Source organism: Dromaius novaehollandiae, chromosome W (genome assembly GCF_036370855.1).
Source record: "Dromaius novaehollandiae isolate bDroNov1 chromosome W, bDroNov1.hap1, whole genome shotgun sequence".
In the NCBI taxonomy this organism is placed as follows: Eukaryota; Metazoa; Chordata; class Aves; order Casuariiformes; family Dromaiidae; genus Dromaius; species Dromaius novaehollandiae.
The window spans coordinates 38643804-38664303 of record NC_088130.1 but is presented as its reverse complement, the minus strand read 5'-3'; the positions used below and the strand labels follow the sequence as shown (position 1 = coordinate 38664303).

The window sequence follows — 20500 nt, the reverse complement described above, 5'->3', positions numbered from 1 at the left end:
TTTACTGATTAAATAGCTCCATCAAACTGTTATTAATCCAGTTATCCATTATCCACATATTTGATAACATACATGTGACTAATTAACATGTCTCTTCCAAGCACCTAATATCATTTGTTTTAATGAACTATCCATTCAGTACATAATAGAACTGGAAAAAAAAAGTCAGGATCAACTGAATTACTGAATTAATAACCACTGTTTACACAAAAGACAAAAAAGCAGCAAATAACAAACACAGATCACAGAGGAATAAAACCAAGTCTAGTGACCCACATAAGTTTCAGATTCTTTCTTAATCTGTGTCATTCAAACTAACAAGAGGAAATATCGTCAACTCAGTCACTGCTGTAAACAGCCAAAGCACTGCAAAAGTTTGAGAGAAAACAGGCACTAACAGGAAAATTAATACAGAAGTTAGTAAATTCTGAATAGTTTAAGAAAAACAGAGCAAAGAAAGGTTAAGAAACACATGGGATTCAGTTTAAGGGCTTCTTCCTCAGTAGATTAAACTTCCATATCTATAAATGACAAACTATTCTAATTATATATATTTAAAACTTCTGTTCCTCACAAATAAAAAAAAATTGTAATTCTTATACAATACTTGAGAACTTCTGAATAAGAAATTTAAAGTTGTATGCCCACTGTGATGACATATCCCATACAAGCATTTTAGAGCACATGTGTAAGGCAAAGACTGTAACAGAAGTCAGTTTTACAACATACATAGGCTGTCTATGACAGTGATTGTACATATAGGTAACATCACAAGCTATGGAGCATTCCTTTGTCAGTCTATGCAAAACTTGGATGTACTATAGCAAGCAGATGTATTTGCTTAAGAGGAAAATACTATTACCGCCTGAAAACATGACTTAAAGCCAACATTTACTTCTAATTCTGACGTTATCACAGGCTCCATCACAGGCTTTTGCCCTCTCATGCTCTTGCATACCACAAACAGCAAAAAAAAATTCTCTCTTGATTTAAGCACTCTTCTCAAAGAAGACGGAACTATTTAAGAATTACGATGAGAAAGAGGTTCATAGTTTTGAACTATACTTCATGGCCTGCAATCAAATTGTGAGGATAGAAACTGTATCAGAATTAAAAAGAGAAAAGACGTATGGAACTTAAGTTATTTGCAAATACTGATGGATTATTTTCATTAATCTACCCCTTCACATTAACACAAGAGTACTAGCATATATGAAAGCAATGCATGCAACACAAATGCTTGCTAAGAAAATCCAAGTGGTTCAATTATTAATGCAACATAATGAAAATCAATATATTTCCAGAAACTTACTGGGATTCCAAACCCTGCTTTTCAAGAAACTGCATAGCACTTTCTGAAAAATTTGAGAATCCTGCAGAGAGACATATATTATATGTATTTAATCACAGTACAAACACAGAATCTCTTATTTGAAATAAAATGTTCTGTTACCTAGCATCTTTGAAACAAATTTTCGTGTCTAGCATAGCTCTTTCATGTGCTAATTAGCATGCCACAATGCAATAAAACTTGGTTATTAACATGAGCAGTCTTTGAAAACATCTCTTTGATATTTGTACATTTCATGAACGTGAATAAAATTTACATTAATTTTTTTAAGAACATATTTTTTTTTTTCTGTAGAGGAGCTTCACTTTACTATGCAAAGCAAAATGGGTTAAAAATAAAACTAGAAGGCAAATATAATTAACAAAACAAGCAATCTAGGCAAAGACTATACTATTTAAAACAAAGCAGGGAAAATATATAGAATATCCTTCAGAATCTATATTCCAAAGCAAGATTTCCTAAAAGTGTATCACAGGGTTCATTTGAATACAAATATTCTCAAACACACCTAAAGGCTTAAAATTAAATTTTCAGGACATGCAATCAATAGCGCTATTGCAAACACTGAAGAAAGTAGTTACCTGATTCCAGTCCAAATTCTAGATAATTTTCTGTCACAATCAGAATTGCCATTGCTTTCACAAAGAAGAAAAAGCCAAAGGTGACACACACTGATCTTTCACCTCCATCCTCTACTTTGAAATAATGGGTGGTCAATGAAAACAGTATCTTACTATACAAGAAAAAGGTCAAGGAAAAGAATTTATAAAATAACTATATTTAAGAATTTTAACACTGTATTTTGGTCAGCTATACTAAGATTGTTCCAAGATGCACAAATGTTAAAAAAAAAAAAAATACATATTAGGGCAATCTGAGGTTAGTTACGCTTTACAGTATTGGGAAAGTTTAATAAGCAGAGACACACAATCACATAATGGATAGCTAGGAATACACTATTCTGGAATATAGCTTTGTTTCGATTTAGGCTCACTGATAGCCAAATATGACAACATTCACTATCAACCAGGGAAAATTAAACCAGTTATGTCATAATTATAATAACTTACAGAAGTTATACCAAAACAAGACAAGTACATCTTCAATATAAAACATCAAGCTAAATGAAAAATATTTCATTGGCTGCACAACTCAAGATTTCATGTATTTTAATTTCAAAATTCAAAACACTACTTTTGAGTATAACAACACTGAACACAGGTATGTATTCACTTCCTTTATTTTATTTTTTTTAAACCACAGTGGAGCTATTCATGTTCTGCCAGAATTCACAACCCCAAATGGGTACATTCAAGATTCTGCAGAAACAAAAATCCAGAGTTCAAAAGCAAAAATACAGCATCATTCAAATCACTGCATGTTTGTTACTGAAATCACTTGGGTCAAAACACTGCTTCAATCTTGAGTTAACTGTATGTGAATGTGGACATACACATCCACCCACACACAAAAATACATGTATATAACAAAACGAGCTTTTTGTTTCTTTGGGAAGAAAAAGGTAGAAAGGTGTTCCTCCTCACACACATCCCAGTATTTTTTCCCTGAAAAATTCAGGCATCGAATTTTGTCCTCCCTCCTGGTTTAAAGGCTAGACATTTTATGAGACTTAAGGTGAGGACAGAGAGCTTGTTTGTTTATAAACTAAGGGGAAAAAAAGAAACACAGAAACACACAAAAAGTATTTAACCCAAAAGCTTTTCTCTCAAATGTCTGCTGAGCTTTCTTAAATGATGAACCTCTGATTTGTCTTATAAAAGTCTGTATCCTTTCAATTAGATTTCCTTTTCTTAATCTTCAGACCATGATGATTACTAGAAGCAGCAAAAACTTAACCTTTCAGTGGTTCTAAAACAAAAAATCTATTTTGTCTTTTCCTGACATTTATTTAAAAAAAAAAAAATTCTGTTTTTACACAAAGAGTTTTCTCAGACAGCTGCAGATATTCAAGCAGCAGATAGAGTAACTTTGTGCGGTGTTTGCAGAGGCAGGGCAGGAGACAGCAGGCGTACAGAGAACAGGCACTTCTAGCAATAACAGGTTAAAACTTCTTAAATATGAAAACTTCTCTTCACAGGGACTGCAGACCTGACTTATAAGAAACAGAGACCAGCGGCACGGCATTGATGCTTAGATTGTTACGTGACTATTTCCTAAGAAACATAAGAAAAGATGAAACTTGTGTTTCTCTACTTTCATGTGCATGTGTTTAAGATCTTTCAGCTATCAAAACTAATCACTCAACTAACAGCACATTTAGTTTTATCTAGCAAATACAATCTATTCCTTTCCCATTCTGAAAAAAGACTATATGCTCTGGTATACCTTCAGCCCTTTCATGTAACCCCAGCGCCACAATATGAACATCTACGAGGTTGCCTGCTCTGTTATCGAGCTGTTTAAAAAACGTTCATTGAATATTCTCATTTTTAATGCATTTCTAAACATAATTAGCTCCAAAACTATACAGTACATTTTTCATAATACATTGTCAACTCTTATTAATATAATCTGCAGCCTATTATAATTGTTTTTTTCCAAATGGCAAGTGGTATCAAGCTCATATTTAAATAAAATACTTGGAGATCGCTCCAGATATTACTTGCTTTGAAAAACCAAAAAAAGGAAGAGGGAAAAAAAAGACTGTGTAAACTATACACATTTTCCCACTACATCATAACATAGTCATTTATATTTGTACTTTTTTAAATACTGGAAGTGTATTTTAGGATGCAGAGTACGTGAAAATCCATTTTAGGGGATCTATTCAATAGAACATTTCAACTGCCATCTGTTAATCTCTCATGAAAGCATATGATTATGCAATACTATACCTCATTAAGCAGCACACATTTAGTATATGTATTGCTGTATTTCACCTATATGCAGAGAAGTATTCATGTATGCATATTACAGAGGCCTAACCACAGCATCTAACTTGACTCTTAAGTTCACAGTAATCAGCTTAAGCTCCCATTATAGTTAACAGAAAGAATGGGCATCTCTAAAGGAATGCTTAACTCATCCTAAAAACAGGCACATAATACCTCATATAGACTGTGTTCTGAAAAGGTCCGTTTCTCTACACTGACCATTAAAAAAACGTTAGGATGAGCAAGATAATTCCTACCCTTATAAACATTTTTCTCAAAACGTAACTTTGTATTATTTTTGGTGAAATATCTTACTCTTAAACTATGTATCCTTACATAGTTAGGGACATTGAGCACAAATCAAAAATATATTAAAGTCAAATCTTGAAGTTACACAAAGTATTTCATAACAGTCTGTGACCTCCAAACAGATCTTAAGGCCCCTAGATACTTCATATTTTCAACTATGGATTATGCCTAAAATATCCAAAAAAAGTAACTGGGAAGAAGAAAGCACATTGATAACAAGTTCCAATTACAGTGCAGATTCAGATACCTCTAGACAAATTAAGGATTATGCAAACCACGTAACAGAGAGTACACGTCACATGTGAATAATCACCATCACTATTATTTCAGGGGTGGAGAAAAGTCGAAGCATTATCTCAAGGAAATCTGAGTTATTTTTATGACTTCCTTTCAATGCTCGACCTATGTTTCAGGATCTACTGAAGAAATAAACCACGAGTGCTATGTCAGTAGGTTTTTTTCCTTTATTTCATTTATTTCACAAAAGGTGGTAAACTTGTAGAATATATAGATTTCTAGTAAATGTATGCTATCTCTTATTTAAGATGCTATAATTTTAGAATTTTTGAATCATTTACTAAACAGTCCATCAGTATTTATGCATGATTAAAAAGGTCCACTTGCATGTCTAGTAAGATAGCTAGAACTTCTGGATTCACAATAGAAAACCAAATAAAACCATCTAAATTATTTCTAATTGTAAGGATGTAGAAAAAAATACAGAGTTTAAGGATTCCAGAGGTTATATTGAGGTCTGATAATAACTTTTCCTACAATCTTGAATCAAGCTGAAGAAATGTCTATTGCTTTCCTCTTCTATCCCATTGATATAACTACATGCAAAGACATTTTTCAAAAGTAGCCAGTAAAGTTTCCCAATATTCCTAACCAGGTAACTCTAATGATAATCTTTTCAGATGACAGACAGCTTCCTGAGGAATACATTACTTTTCCTACTCTGCATTAATTTTCCTAAATGCCTTGCCTTTGCAACAGAAAGGATTGTACACAACACTATTTAAAGGTTTACAACAGAAAAAAAATTAAAGTAAGGTCACGTATTTGTGTGTTGTAGATAGACAACTGATTCAGAATGTCATTCAACTGCTCTCAATGATGAATCTTAAATAGCTGCATAAGCAGAGTAATTTAAATTAAACACATGCTATTGTTAAGATGGATCATCTCTCAAAGCTATCCACCTTCGCTCTATCCTCACACATCTCTCCCCCTTCTCCCTCCCTCAGAAAAGTGCTTTGTTATCTTACAAGCTCATCCCTTCACAAGCAACCTGGCTGCAACTGCTACATTTAAAGTTGTGAACAATTATTTACTTCACTAATTTTTAATTTTTGTTCTGCCAAGAAGCCACCATTCCAAATTTCAAAATAATGGAAATCAGCCATCTCTGACTAGCAACTATGTGCAGCAAAACCGTATAGCAAGAATAAAAGAATTCAGTAACCGGAACAGGTGACCTACAACACAGTAAGTTCTCACAAACATTAGCTACTTTTGCAAGCAATATTGCAAAATACATTTTTAAAGCCAAAATTCACATTTGGCAGGTGGAGACTGATAATCAATAAAAAAAACTCAAGACTTTTGTAGTATCTTTTCTTCTCCTCTTTAGCTACTGGAAACAGTGCAGTATGTGCAGACTATCACCATGAAAAACCATCAATGAAATGACAGAGTTTCCTGCAACCTTTCAAAAAACACAAAATATAGGTTGGTACAGCAGGCCTACTAAAGTGCTGCCTCCAAGGAACATACTGTCATTAAATCTTCCTGAAAGTATTGCTAACATAATAAGAGAGATTTTATACTGATATTACTAATCTACAATGTTAACCATGAGGTAACCAAGAATCCCAGAACTGCTGAGGTTAGAAGGCACCTCTGGTGGATCGTCCAAGTCCAAAGCCCACTCAAGTGGGGTCAGCCAGAGCAGGCTGCCCACCGCAGCATCCAGTCGGGGTCTCAACATCCCCAAGCATGGAGACTCCACGACCTCTCTGGGCAACCTGCTCCAGTGCTCGGCCACCCTCACAAAACACCTCCTCGCTCTTATGTGCAGGTGGAATTTTCTGGTACTGTGCCCATTGCCTCTTGTCCTGTCACTGGGCACCACTGAGAGGAGCCTGGCTCCAGCTTCATTACTCCCCCTCCATCGGATACTTATACACATTGATAAAATCCCCCTGAGCCTTCTCTTCTCCAGGCTGAACAGGCCCAGCTCTCTCAGCCTCTCCTCATACAAGAGATGCTCCAGTCCCTTGATCATCTCTGTAGCCCTTTGCTAGATTCACTCCAGTACATCTACCTCTCTCTTGTACTGGGGAGCCCAGCACTGGATGCAGCACTCCAGATGTGGCCTCACCAGTGCTGAGTAGAAGGGTCATCTCCTTCGACCTGCTGGAAACACTCTGCCTAATGCAGCCCATGTCAGAAAGAAAGAATCAGAAAAAGACCCTAATTGCTATTTGTATTTTCACGCTATTGAAAAAGAAAGCTTGCAACTCAATCCTTTTAAATATCTGAGTTTGGTTTTGCCTCTGAATGCATGACCAATAGATGACCAAATGAAAGCTGTGATTAGGACTGCATTTAAATACCACTGTAAGAAAGCAATGCTTCAGTCCATTTCCCCATATAATCCATGCCAATAAATAACTTACAACTCTGTCACCTAGAGCTGCAATTACTGTAGTACTCCTTAAGTTGGTTACACCCAAGACTTTATTGAAAGCCAAAGCAAACAGAGGGTGTTGCCACCCATACCTTTAAGAACATATTATGGCTATAGTGTCTTAAATTTGTTTTTCCATGAGTTATATTAACCTCTTCCTCATTTTCAAAATGGGATTTGAAGGTGTTGGCCTTCATCTCGATTTCTTAATCAGTAGTTGCCTCTCTCTCTCCTTATGTCATGAATAAAACAGAAATACTCCAAGAAGTAAAATAAAGGCTACTTAAAATCATAGGTATAGTATCATTTAAAGTGCGCAAGAGTCAGGCACTAATTTTCTTGTCACCACCTAGTAGATTAGAAAACCACCTTTGCATTGTTCTGTCCACTGACAGATAAAAGTCAATGGAAAAATGCTTTGTGTGGAAAGCAAGCTATTGCCAAACACTGTTCTTTCATAATGTGAGCCAATTCTCCCATCTAACAAGTTCTTACTCACTACCAGGAAAATTCTAGATCTCATTTATACTGCAAGCTACTTTGAAAAGGAATTACTGTCCTTACTGTAACGGCAGCACACACTTTAAGAATTATCAGGCACAGACAAGCTGTAAGCATATCCAGAACTGTCAGACAGATCTAACCAGACATCAGAAGTCAAGGGTTTTACAGGAGATCACTAGTTAGTGCTCAACACCAAAAAAAGGTCACAATATGATCTTCTATATGGAAGAAGAGGCGTTTTCACAGAGGAATCAATTTTGAATATTCAAGTGCTATATTAAGTCTAACTTAGCACTTCATCCAGGTATTAGCTGTTGAGGGTACAAAAGAATTGGACAAATTCATTTTCTAACTCACCTCTCCACAATCTGCTTTCCTCCAGGCCCTTATTCAATTCCGTCAATTCATCACCTCTCACATCTTTAAAAGGCTACTTTCCTCCCCAGAGTATAAGTCTGGATTGGTCTGTGAAAAACAGCTAATTACCACACAAGCATCTATGTCCAATACTGCTTTCTCCAGTACATAAAAACATTCCAGCTGCTTCTTTCTATGGTCTGATATTGCTTTTTTTCCTAAATACTCTGCGTTTGTTTCCCTCAGTTTCAGAGGACAGTTGAGCTCTTCAATGAACTTTGAAAACCTAGCACCACTTCAGCTCCTACAACTCTACACATTTTATTTTCCTATAAGGTTCGTTATAAGAGTATCTTGAATTTCCTCTAAAAATATGAATGTATGCATGCATCTTTGCAATAAGTGATTATTTAGCTAAGGAAGTATCATACTAAACATATCAAAAACAAAAAGCGTGTGGTAAATTGCAAATTTCTGCAAATGTTTAAGTACTTGCAGGTACAAAAATCCATTCCTGATTGTCCAGATGGGCAAAACGAAATTAATTTATAACTGTAATACATATTACAGGTGAGCACTGACTTTTTTTCACATTCACATGCATTTTCTTCCATAGATGGTCTGGTATTAAGATTTATGAATTACTTCTACATGCTCTGACATCAGCACTAGCATACATATCCTTTATCCAAATGTTAAACATGTATTTATTCTGCAAATCATCAATACATAGCTTTTGCAGAATGATGCAAGAGCTATTTGGAACAGATAGATTGAGTCAAGAAAACAGTAAAGGATACACTGCAAAGGCCAAGACAAGCAGACACCACACTATGCTGATATTCATTTCTTGTGAGGGCTTCACAATACTGTAATAGGCTTCAGTCACCACATAGACAACTGTAGCTGCAACAGTGAAATCCACCAACCACTGATATTCAGGAAAATAATGCAATGCTGAAAAATATAAATTTGCAAATCTTAGAAGTATAATGATATTTTAAAGGAAATTACTGACATATACAGAAAGGGGTGACAATTACAAATTATTTTCAAAGCTGCTTCTTGAGGTCTAGATTATCCAAGTTAAGAGCAACAGCAAAAAGTGCAACATTTTTTTTCCTCACTCAGCAACCTCTTCTTTCAACCTGAACTTCGCTCCTCACCTGTTGCTTGATACTTGATTACTGTTCAGCAGTTTATGAGGCTACAAGGCATTACTGTTTTACTGTTTCAGCTTTTCTACATCAACCTGCTAATTTAGATCTCAACTTCAAGGTAGAAAATGGTCCTCTACTTAAATTTAACTACAGTTCAAAGTAAGAATTTTGTTTCTCTGTTTAAGATTAAAAGCCCATTGACAATCATTTAATGTACTATATATAATTGCTGCTTCTTTTTCTTAAAAAAACCTCAAATCTAAAACATTGATGGTTTGTTCTCCAAGATTCTGTTCACATCTCCCGTCTAGCAATAAATTATTGTGTAAACTCCATCCTGAAAATTCTGGGGAACATACTGTGCCCCATGCAGGCCAGGTGGTTTGCAAAGAGAAAAGTTTTCTGTCTCCCACAGATGCTAGGAACTGCAAAGACCAATTCTTGATAATATAGTGCAGTCCGACCGTCTCAAACAGCTTTCTGTATTAACCACATTTAAAAAAAAAAATTACTAATCATTTCTCATTTGTCTACAAGGCACCTGATGCCAAAAACAAGAAACTGGCTGAATCCTAGTATTTCAGTGAAAAGCTGGTATTTATTTTGAAACAACTATTTGGTTAGATTTAATGTATATTTGTATACATAAAGCTTTTTAAAGATAACTTAAACTCTACACTGTATCAGTATCTATTAGCAGATGCTTGTTTTACTCTCAGGGAGAGGTTTTAATACTATTATTTGAAGCAACTAACACTAACTGAAATTTGTGAATGCTTTGCTTGCTTACACACTAGTTTCAAAAAGCTTTGTATTTTTGTTACAGATTAAGTCTTCTCAGCACTGTTTTGGATAGTTTAAGCTGAGAAATCTCTGGCTCAGCACTATGCTATCTTTCCATATTCATGCATACAACACATGCATGTAAAAACATAGCTAGGGAGAAAATACGTATCACACATACTTACATATCCATGTATGACTTCTCTGAAACAGAAAATTGGTTATGTTTAAAGAATCAAAAATTAGCATTATAAAAACATCTATTAACTTTCCAAACATTTAACGCTGCTTATTTCTGCAGTGTCACTTTTGTTTTCCAAATATTTTACTTCAAAGTTTCAGATGTGTGGGTGAAAGGTCTAGGTTTCAATGCTACAGTACATTTCCTATTTTAGCTGAAAAGAAAGCGCATGTTTCGACATCTGCCAGTTGTCATTTTCTTGTACAAAGCTATGATCACATTTTTTTATGTCTGTTTCAAACACACTGAGTGATGTGATCCTTTTGGTGTTGTCTCATATTGCTAGGGATGCCTGATGCAACAATAGATGTGCTTTATGCTGGATTTCACCTACTCATCCTTTTCTGTAACACTGCTATTAAGATGTCACCCATGGAACAACAAAGGAGATTTAACCCTAATTCTTGCCTTCTCACTTTATAATCAGTTGTGCTTTTATTCCTTCATTGTCTATCAAAAGAGATATTCCAGTGTTTATTGCAAATAAACACTTGATAGAAAACAATGTACCATAATGTCAGAATATATTTGACAAAATATACTGTTGTCTGCATCCACTTACTCTTACCTAGAGTGTCCCTTTCAGTCACAGACTTTGTTTCCAGATGAAGATCAATGTCTTTTGGAATGGTTAGAGGCTTGTTTTCAATATGACCGTTATATTTTCTGTAAAAAGGTAAATAAAACACACGGATACAACAAAATCAACTTCTTAATTATATAATGACATTTCAAATTTAAGAAGCATGCAGATCACTTTTTCCCCAAACGCAAACATGTTTATCTAGGTAAAAAAGCATCAACTCAAGTTCAAACGCGCACATATCTTGAGAAACAACTGGGTATGTCAGTAATTATTAGCTTTACCTCACAAGGCTCTGAAATACTACTGTTGTTACACATAGAGGTCTAAACAGCATCTGTATGCCACATCCTGAGCATGTATTAGGGCAGTATCAGGTGGGCACCCTCTACTCCAGCACACTGGTTTCCTCTGAAAGGGAACTTCACAGTTCAGTTCAGGCAGGCAATAACCTATAGGGGTGTTTCAACGGGTTCCCCCAATCTCAAGAGTCTCGTGATACAACTGCAGGTATAGTGCAGAATATATCCAGCCTGCCATACAAATATACAAGAAAATCAAAGCTAAATCGAGACTTTGCAATTGAGGTCTAGGCCGGGACACTAAAAGGCAGCTGCGTTAAAGTCTTTGGACTGAAAGGAGCAAGACTTGGGAGTGTCAGTGTATTGAACATGTACTGCAATTAACAAACTGTAATCCAGCTCAGAAGATAACTGAGGTGGTTAGGCAAAACCTAACTAAATTTTCAAAGTTTCCAAAGTCCAGCTTTAGGTCTTTTGGTCACAACAGAGTGCTTAGTAAGCATGTCACCTGAGCTGAAGGAACCTAGATCCTTGACAGATCTATCCTACTAGCCATCAAGCAAAGATATTTTTAAGATAGTTTTCCAATCTGAAAGGAAATGTGTAAAAATACAATAGAATTATTTCAATTTATATCCTTGTTATGGTAATTAATTAATTAGTATGGAAATGATCTGAAAGATCACCTTTACTAGCCAGGTTTAAAAACAAAAACACACAGAAAACAAAACAAAAAAAAACGAAAAACACCTTACTTCACTACTATGTTAAAAACACCACACAACAACACAACATTAAAGCAGACCAGAAAATGTTTTGACAGGCAAAAAAACAAAAAAAATCCCCACACACAAACGCAACAGGACTGAAAAGCTCTAAACAGTTAGAAAAGCAGCAATCTCTGCCACATTTTAGAATAGTATCTCTGAAATCAGAAGAGGGGTGGATTTTCCATTGAAAGAAACTGTCATCAGGACATAAGGATGAAAATGAATTTCAATCAATTGTGAACTTATTCTTGAAGAATGATGTCCTACCAACTAATGTGTAAGATGAGAATACAACATAAAGCATGAATAAATATTTTTTCACATCATCTTAATTCTTAATATTCCCCAACTCAAGCACAAAACTTTTAATGAACAAATTCACAAAAATGAGATAAAAGCCTAAAGAATTACTCAAAAAATTCATGTGTCTAAGTCTAAGTTAGAATTCCCAAGCACTGCATAGCCACTTGAATATCTGCACTTTTTTGTGCCTCCCCCTCCTCCCCTAGTTATACTCTTATGTTTTCCTCCTGTGTGCACCCAGGAGTACCATCATATTGAGTGAGATGAGCATTTTGATAACTGAAGTCATCTCAGCTCAACAAAATTTGGTGCTCCTATACTTTAACTATCCCAAGGGACCCATAATCCAAGAGACACTCAGAACATACCTAGCATCACTGACATTCTTTAATTCAGAGTAATTCATAGTAGCTATGGACCTTTTCATTAGCCTAACAATTTAATATAAAACAAACCATTCTGAAATAGAAAAACTATTTAATATTCATGTGCTATTATAACTTACAGCATGATATACTGAAATGTAGTATGCATTGAATAAAATGGACTAGTAAGACACAAGTTCAAACTACAGTTGTTTCCAAGTCTAATTTCCAAGCAAGTCCTTGGATCCCCTTTTGCCATTTCTCTATTAATTCAAATTTGGAAAAGTATTCAAGTAAGGAGCAGGTATTATATTTTACTAGATTTGAGGCTTGAAAAAAATCAAACTCTTTATCTTGAGGACACATGGGAAAAGTCAATAGATGTACCTTTATTTCAGTCTCACATCTCCTTGGCTCAAATGAGCACTGCATTCTAATGCATGCGACCTAAAAAAGCATATCCGAAACAAGTAAATAGGAACAATTCCTACTTTAAAACAGGCCTCTCCTCCAATAACAGCAGCTGCTTCAAAGAACAAAGAAGTATATTCATTGACTGAAAAGTCAGGTTATTACACATCCTATTGTTATAATAGGTAAACAAAGAAAGCAGCATTTAAGTCTCAACATTACCATCCTGGTTTCTCTGAAGTCCCGTACCCATAAATAAAATTTACCTCATTACAAACAAGAAGGAAGGCATTAGGAGTAGAGTACAATTATTATTTGGTAATGTGATTGTGTTTTTCTGTTTAAGGCTCATATTGGTGGAACGTGTCACTTATAGATATGTAACTGAAGCTATTTTATGCATGACTAAATATCACTGGTTAAATGGACAGTTATAAATTATAATGCTATTCACATTAACTATTTTACTTCAATTTGTTACAGAACTATTAGATAAAATGAGTTTCTGAATTTAGAAGAGTATTGTGACAAACAAGTAATGTCATTAAATATTAAAAGGAAAGACTTACTTTTTACCCCAAAATTTGGCAAATGAGGTTGCTACCCATGTAGCTTAAGAAATAAGAAATTGAAAAAATTTGCTTTGATTTTATGAGGAATAGACAATATATGCAGTCTGTGGATTAACATAAAAGTTGGATATTAAGAATTGTAAGAGAGTAGTTCATAGTGGAATAAAGGAAAGGACTAAAAGAAATCTGTCCCAAAAAAGAAAAAGAACACACACACATACACACACACTTTTTTTCCCTTCTATATCCGATTCAGAAATAATGCATAAACATTGAAAGCTCTACCACCTCAAGATTAGCCTCAGTTCTTGCCCCAGTTATCCTTCTGGTAAGGCCGTTCCAGAACTTCACGCCTGATGGTTAGGAATCTGTTTCCTGCTTAAGTTGACACACAGCAATCCTATCCTTTCTCAGCCTTCTTTTTGCTAGGTTAAACAAGTCAAGCTCTTTTAGCCTCCTCTTGTAAGATCGGCTTTCCATTTCCTGGATCATCCTAACAGCCCTTCTCTTCACCTGTTTGAGTCTGAATTCATTTTTCTTGAACATGAGTGATCAGAACTGTACACAGTAATCCAGATAAAGTTCTACATCAGTGCCTTGTGCAAGAGGATTAACATTTCCCTATCTCTTCTACTGGAAATACCTCACCTAATACCTCCTAGGAGCACATTTACCTTTTTCACAGCTGCATAAGAGTGGTGGCTCATAGTAATCCTGTGTTCAACTAATATAATCAAATCTTTCTTCTCTTGCTTCCAGATGAAGAGCTTCAATCCTATAGAAGATTTGCTATTCTCAGTCTTCATCCAAATGAAGACATTCATTAAAAAAATCTCGCCACCAAATTAACAATTTTACAGATCACTTTTGTGGACTGGGAATCATACAGTCCTGCACAATTCGGGCATGTTAAGCTTAAACCAAAAGAATACAGCTGAGTACAGAGCTGCAGCAATCAAAGCAAGCAGGGCATGCACACGCAACAAAAAGTTTTAGACTCACACAAAGACAAAAAATTATCCTGTAAAGTTATTATATGGATTAGGCTATAAAACAACCAAAAAAACCCCACACCTTAAAATAAGTATTTACCTATCTTTTTTACTCTTCCCTCTTTGTTTTCCTGCAAGAATCCGCAGTTCTTCTTCAGTAGGATGCTGATACCATCGTAAACTAAAGAAAAAAAAACCTCAAGTAAAACAATGTCAATATTAGCATTTAGAGGGTTTTTTTAATCTATATAACAGCACACACATACACACATTAAAACATCTGTCATTTGCAGCACCTAACCAAAACACATTTTTAAGTACCAACACTGCTCTGAACTGAACAATTACAGCTGAACTTCAATTCTCTTCAGCATGCAAGATAGTTGTAATCAGAAAAGTTTGCCACTATCAACACACCATTCAAGTGAAAGCTCATGTTTCTTAAAACTCCGATTTTTCAAGTTGCCAACAAATATAGCAAATAACGCTGTACCTATTTTAGTGAAAAAGTTCACTAAAATAACTATATTATAGTTACCCATCAGAACTATATTCTAAATGATTTTCTTAAGGATAATTATTCTTCTCAAAAAACAGTAATTTTGCAGGATCTGGAATAGCTGTGATCAAGTAACCTTCACCTGTCTTTTTTCATTCACAGACATGCTCTTAACATTTACAATCCTGTCCTACACAACACCTCAGTGATATTTTCAGCTCTCACTAGAAAGAGGAAACACTGAACACCACAGCTAACAAAAGCATAGATATTTGTAAATTAAAGGTACTTAACTGTAACTTAGAAAAACATTTGCATGCTCCATTATCGCTTTTAGGAATTTAATATTTAAACACTAGTAAGAAGTCATTAATTTATATGCAGCTAAGTTGTACATTTTCCCACATTCACAAGCAAATGCTCCATCATGTTGCCCATTTATTTGAGAGACAAGCAGTGGCAAGGAAATTCTCAATGGGGGGGAGGGGGGAAGATGGCTAAGTCTCTAGGTGGTACATTTTACCCTACCTTCTAAGCATGACAAGAACCTTAGTAGCTGAAATAAAGCCTTTACCACATATGGCAAGGGAGTGTTGCCCCTCAGAGGAAAGATGACTGTTACTCTCATTTCCACTCTGAAATGCTGAGGTAAAGGAGTCCAAGTATTAATGGGAACAGCCTTGGAAGCTTATCTGCATTTACCTAGAAGTCCTTTTCTCAAGTAGAAGGCCACTGGTTTGCAATGCAAAGTTCAGCTTTTAGCATAGGATGATAATTGGAGTCAGTAAGGAAATCCATGACTGTCAGTATTTCCCAAGTTAAGAAAACTTCACCAAGTAGGGTAATTCAAACCTACATGCTGAATGAGGGACTTTGTTAAATACCCTTTCAAAAAGATGGCAAGGCAAATTTGGGAAATAATCATCAAACGGAAGTAAACCTGTCACTGGGTAACACTTTCAATCTCTCTTTGGGAAAGGCTGCCAGTCCCATGCAGAAGTCAGATCCACAGATCTTTTATATTTGCAGAATATGGACTTTTGGGTAAGCACAAAAAAATTGTCGTTCTTCATGCAACAGTGCCTACGCAAATACAGAGGGAGGTCCACTGCAGTGAGACTCCCATCTGAAAAGCAGAAACATTTTTAAGTCCAGGCAGCCATAACAAGCAATATTACTCATTTTCCAATCTTCCTTATGATGGCATGGACACTGTGCGCATACCCATGTGCTACAAGAGACAAAAGATAAAGACCAGGAGGAAGAATAGGTAGAATAAATGTATGTATTGCTGCGCATATGCTTGCTTGGCAAATTATCAACAGGAGACACAGCTTCTCTGTCCTGACATCCTCTCTGACACTGGACTAAACTTAAACTAAACTGATGGGAACAATAACAATAGTATGGCAAAAATACAATACACGTTACAGGAAAAGTTCCCAATTTCAGAAGTCTGATTGCTGGCATAATGAAGTGTTAAACAGGCACTTGCACAGAACTCACAGACATCATCTTAAGATAATTAAAAAAACCAAACCTAACGGATAATTAAGAGTGCAAGCTGGTAATGTTATGTTATATAGAATGTATTATGGCTAACAGGGGTTTCCATATAGCAGAACAGTACCTACTGACACAAACTACATGAACAAATCCCAGCATCAACTGATCAAGAGAAAAAGCACAAGCTAATATACTACAGAGATTCAAAACATTGCACAACAAATTTCCCCTGAAGAAATTCATTATGAGTTGAAACACTGAAAAAGGGCAAAAGCTAGACACTTTCCATAAACAAGGATTTTGTGGGGTGAGGAGACTTTTTTTTGAAGGCAGAGTGAAAATTATTTCATTCATTCATTTTCATCATATGTGGTCCCATGTGAAACATTTTCTGTTTGCAAAAGAACTCTAATGCAAAACAGAGACATTGTAAGATCTAGAGTTAAATAAAAATCAAAGCAGCTACCTTTTCATTCAAAATGACAAACTATAGGGATACTAATTTCTTCCCATCCTTATATGATCTAGAGAAACAAGTGTGGGAAAGCACAAAAATAGTCTCCTGCTTTGTCATTCACCATCTCCCAGATTTGAACTTTACATACTGACAGTACAAGTAATGATGATCTCTTAAGTATGAAAAAGTTCACTTGTGTTGGAAGCTAATTTTTCACAATCTTTCCTGCACAGATGGACAAATAGTACTTAATACAGCAGCATAGACAAAATTCTTGTTCTGTGTAAAGGACCAGGGCAAATCAAGGATGCTTAAATCACAACTAGGTCTTAATTTCTCAACAGGACTATGTTGCAAGTGAGTTATACTGAAAGCTAACAGTACATAAGCCTCAATTTTTTTTAATTAATAAATCCTACACACCTTGTGTTTAGAATCTTAAAACAAGGAGATTTGAACAAATGTTTTAATAAAGACAGAGTTAAAAATTTGTAATTGATATCTGCTGTAGCTTATGTCTGTTTTAAGCTGAGGTCCCAGAACTGGTTGCCCTGTGGCTTTGACATATTCAAGTGACGAACAGTAGCACAGATATGCCCTAGTTAATTTGAATGGAGGTCATTAATGAATGCACAGCAAAACATCAGTCTTCTCCTCTCTTCCCAAAGTGGACTGAAAATAGAAGGACAGAAGTAGCTGAGCAACCTAAAAGCAGTATGTTGGTAAAGCCTGATTACCTGTTAAAATCCAAAGGCCTACACAGATACCTGAGCTGCCAACTGAGTTCAATAAACATGAATATTCAAATTCTGTTCAAGCTTTGAAAACAGCACATGGTGTTGAAAGTTTATATTTGCTTTCAAATTTAGGTAAATAGCTTTTCAATCAACGATGATCTGTTCATTCAATAATTACCTTATATCTATTCTAACAACTCTTTTAAATTTTCAAAGTCTGTGTTTCCTTTTAATGGGCTTTGAAAGTACACATAGTAGTAATATTTAAATCAGCTGGCTTTTCTGTTTTTAAATGGTAATGTGTTTATCCCTGCTCCCCTTTTCCCCTCTATCCCATATAGATATTTTAGACAGCCTTACCTAGAAAAGCCTACCAAGAAAAAAATCCTTAAGCCAAATAACTTAAACCAGTTTTGGTAACCAAAGACTAACCGAAGTATACCTAGTGAAGTAGGAGTGAGAGCGTATGAAACCCTCCAGCACTCCACCCACAGAGATTTATCAAAGAAGACATTGTTAGCAAAAAGACAGCACTATGGAAAATGGGTTAACATAAAAGATTGTTTGTCAGCTAAACTAAGAAAAGAAGTGCTCTTCTTTCTGCCATTACGATTCAGATTCTTGTTTCAGTGAACTTTGACTTGTTTTTGTTTTTGGAACACAGAATTATTTCTGAATCTTTACACAGTCCTTGTATTCAGAGGGTTATCCGCAATGACTGAAATTACAATGCACTCGAATAATTACCAGGTAAACAGAAGAACACTGCAAAGCAATAGTGAGATTTTCAAGGCTACTAACATGAAAGGCAATAGTACTCCCATTGACTCCAGGGGGAGCAGAATTATGTAAGCAAAAGTGCACAAATCATGCCTTATGTATTTATCAACTATTGGTGTGCAAAGATTTAAAGGGGAAAGGATGCTGAAGAGAAACATCTGAACAGCAAACTTTTCCCTATCATTGGCAAAAGGCATGCCTTAAACGAGGATACAGAAACTGAAAACTTCACAAGAACGAGGAATATAGACATAATATTGAAAAATTCTCTAAAAGAAGCAATTAAATATTTAATTTTTTATTTGTGTTAAATAGAACAATAAAAAGTAGAAAATGTCATTTGAAATATCACTGATAAAAAATACCATGGTAGTTGCACATCTCTTAAAAAATAAACAAAGTTGGCTGTTTCACATTCATTAAAAATTGTCAAGAGTTCACTTACAAATTTAAGTTATTTTTAGAGCACAAAAGAGGTGATCATTACTCTATAGATGTGGTCAACAATAAGATGCTGCACAATGATTAAGCCTATCATTCCTATTTATATTATCTACCTGTCAATCACTACATTTTCCATTCTACCTACCCAGTAATACCTACCACATATCTAAACAACATTAGAACCATTTTTGATTAGCAGCTCTTTGGGAGATGAACCAACATGTAAACAGGGAAAATTAAAAAGAGAAAAGTTGGTAATTTCAAGATCCAGAAGAAAAAAAAGCAGTGGAAAATTACATAACACTGGTCAAGACTCCTAAGGAGCACATACTTATTCAAGGATATTCCTTCAGAAATCAGGGAGTGAAGATTCGGCATTATCAAAATTTTAACAATTATAAAAGACAGCACACTACCTTCTAACAAGACAGTGTTTTTCTTCCTGGAAGAAAAAAAAAAGTGTCTGTAGTTTTTTAATATTTAAGATACTGCTTTATATGCAGAATAGCTGCTGGTTTTAGTTATTACTGATACAGTCACATAGGGAGTGTTTGCCTTGCAACTCATTATGTCTGTTTGATCTACAGTTATGAAGCAGTAGTATATTGAAATTTACACTGATCTTGCCCCATGAAGTATTAAAAAAAAGATTTTTTTTTTTTAGTAATTTTTTAGTAATACCTAAGCACTTTTCATATGCAAGGCTAATCAGCCGGTGGATTATAAAGAATACTGAGGCAACACAGAAAATCCCTCCATTCTTGCAGTGTCTTGTATTCAGTTTAGTTTTTCAATATTAAAATGTGTAGCTTGTGCCTTTGAAAAGGTAAGAGCTGGACAGCAGCTAACTTTATGACTGACGTGATTTGTAGCAACAAAGTCAAGTCTGTTCTTTTATACCACCATTGTTTTATACTTTGAGCCTGTAAATCAGATATCACAATACTGTAATCTTGACAATGTTCAAGAATAGCAGATCAATTATTTTTCAAGAAAACATCATCTGAATTAGTTTGTTTTGCTGTTTGTACTCTAATACATAAATGCGTTATGGTAGATACACGGTGCAAGAACTGTTTCTTGTCTTACCTGCCACTACAGAGAAGCCAACGAGCAAGAGAATAGTGAGGTATGATCTTCTGTATCACACTAGCCATTACCATGGTAACCACCAACTGTACACCTATCACACCCTGTAGAGGAATAAATTAATAACAAGTCAATATGTATTTTAAAAAGTGCTGAAATATCATTTTTAAATATTTTAAACACTTTCCTATAGTAGGGATAACATTTATTTGTTTTAAATTTGGAGAAAAAAATACTGCATCAGTTTTCAAGAAATTCCTTGGAACTTGTTATAGTCACTTACACATCTTATCCAAAAAAGGCACTGCCAGATCACAGGGCTAGTAACATATGCACTATCTGACAGCTCGCAAATACAAGAGTTTCTCTGTTTAACAGATGTTAAAGCCACATGTGGAC

General features: G+C 35.1%; 1 protein-coding gene across 5 annotated transcripts in view; it reads right to left on the bottom strand.

Annotated features, from left to right (window-relative positions):
- LOC135324397 (transmembrane protein 161B) overlaps positions 1-20500 on the bottom strand; it is a 45927-nt gene that overhangs the window by 17051 nt on the left and 8376 nt on the right. For all 5 annotated transcript variants that reach the window (XR_010385751.1, XM_064500510.1, XM_064500511.1 and 2 more), the window contains exons 2-7: positions 20102-20205; positions 14690-14770; positions 10860-10957; positions 8908-9064; positions 1933-2084; positions 1313-1373 (exon numbers count right to left, since the gene is read on the bottom strand). Coding sequence is in view for 4 of the 5 variants with exons in the window: in XM_064500511.1 (XP_064356581.1) it covers positions 1313-1373; positions 1933-2084; positions 8908-9064; positions 10860-10957; positions 14690-14770; positions 20102-20205 (653 nt within the window). In the remaining variant the exon portion in view is untranslated. The remainder of the gene's footprint in view (positions 1-1312; positions 1374-1932; positions 2085-8907; positions 9065-10859; positions 10958-14689; positions 14771-20101; positions 20206-20500) is intronic.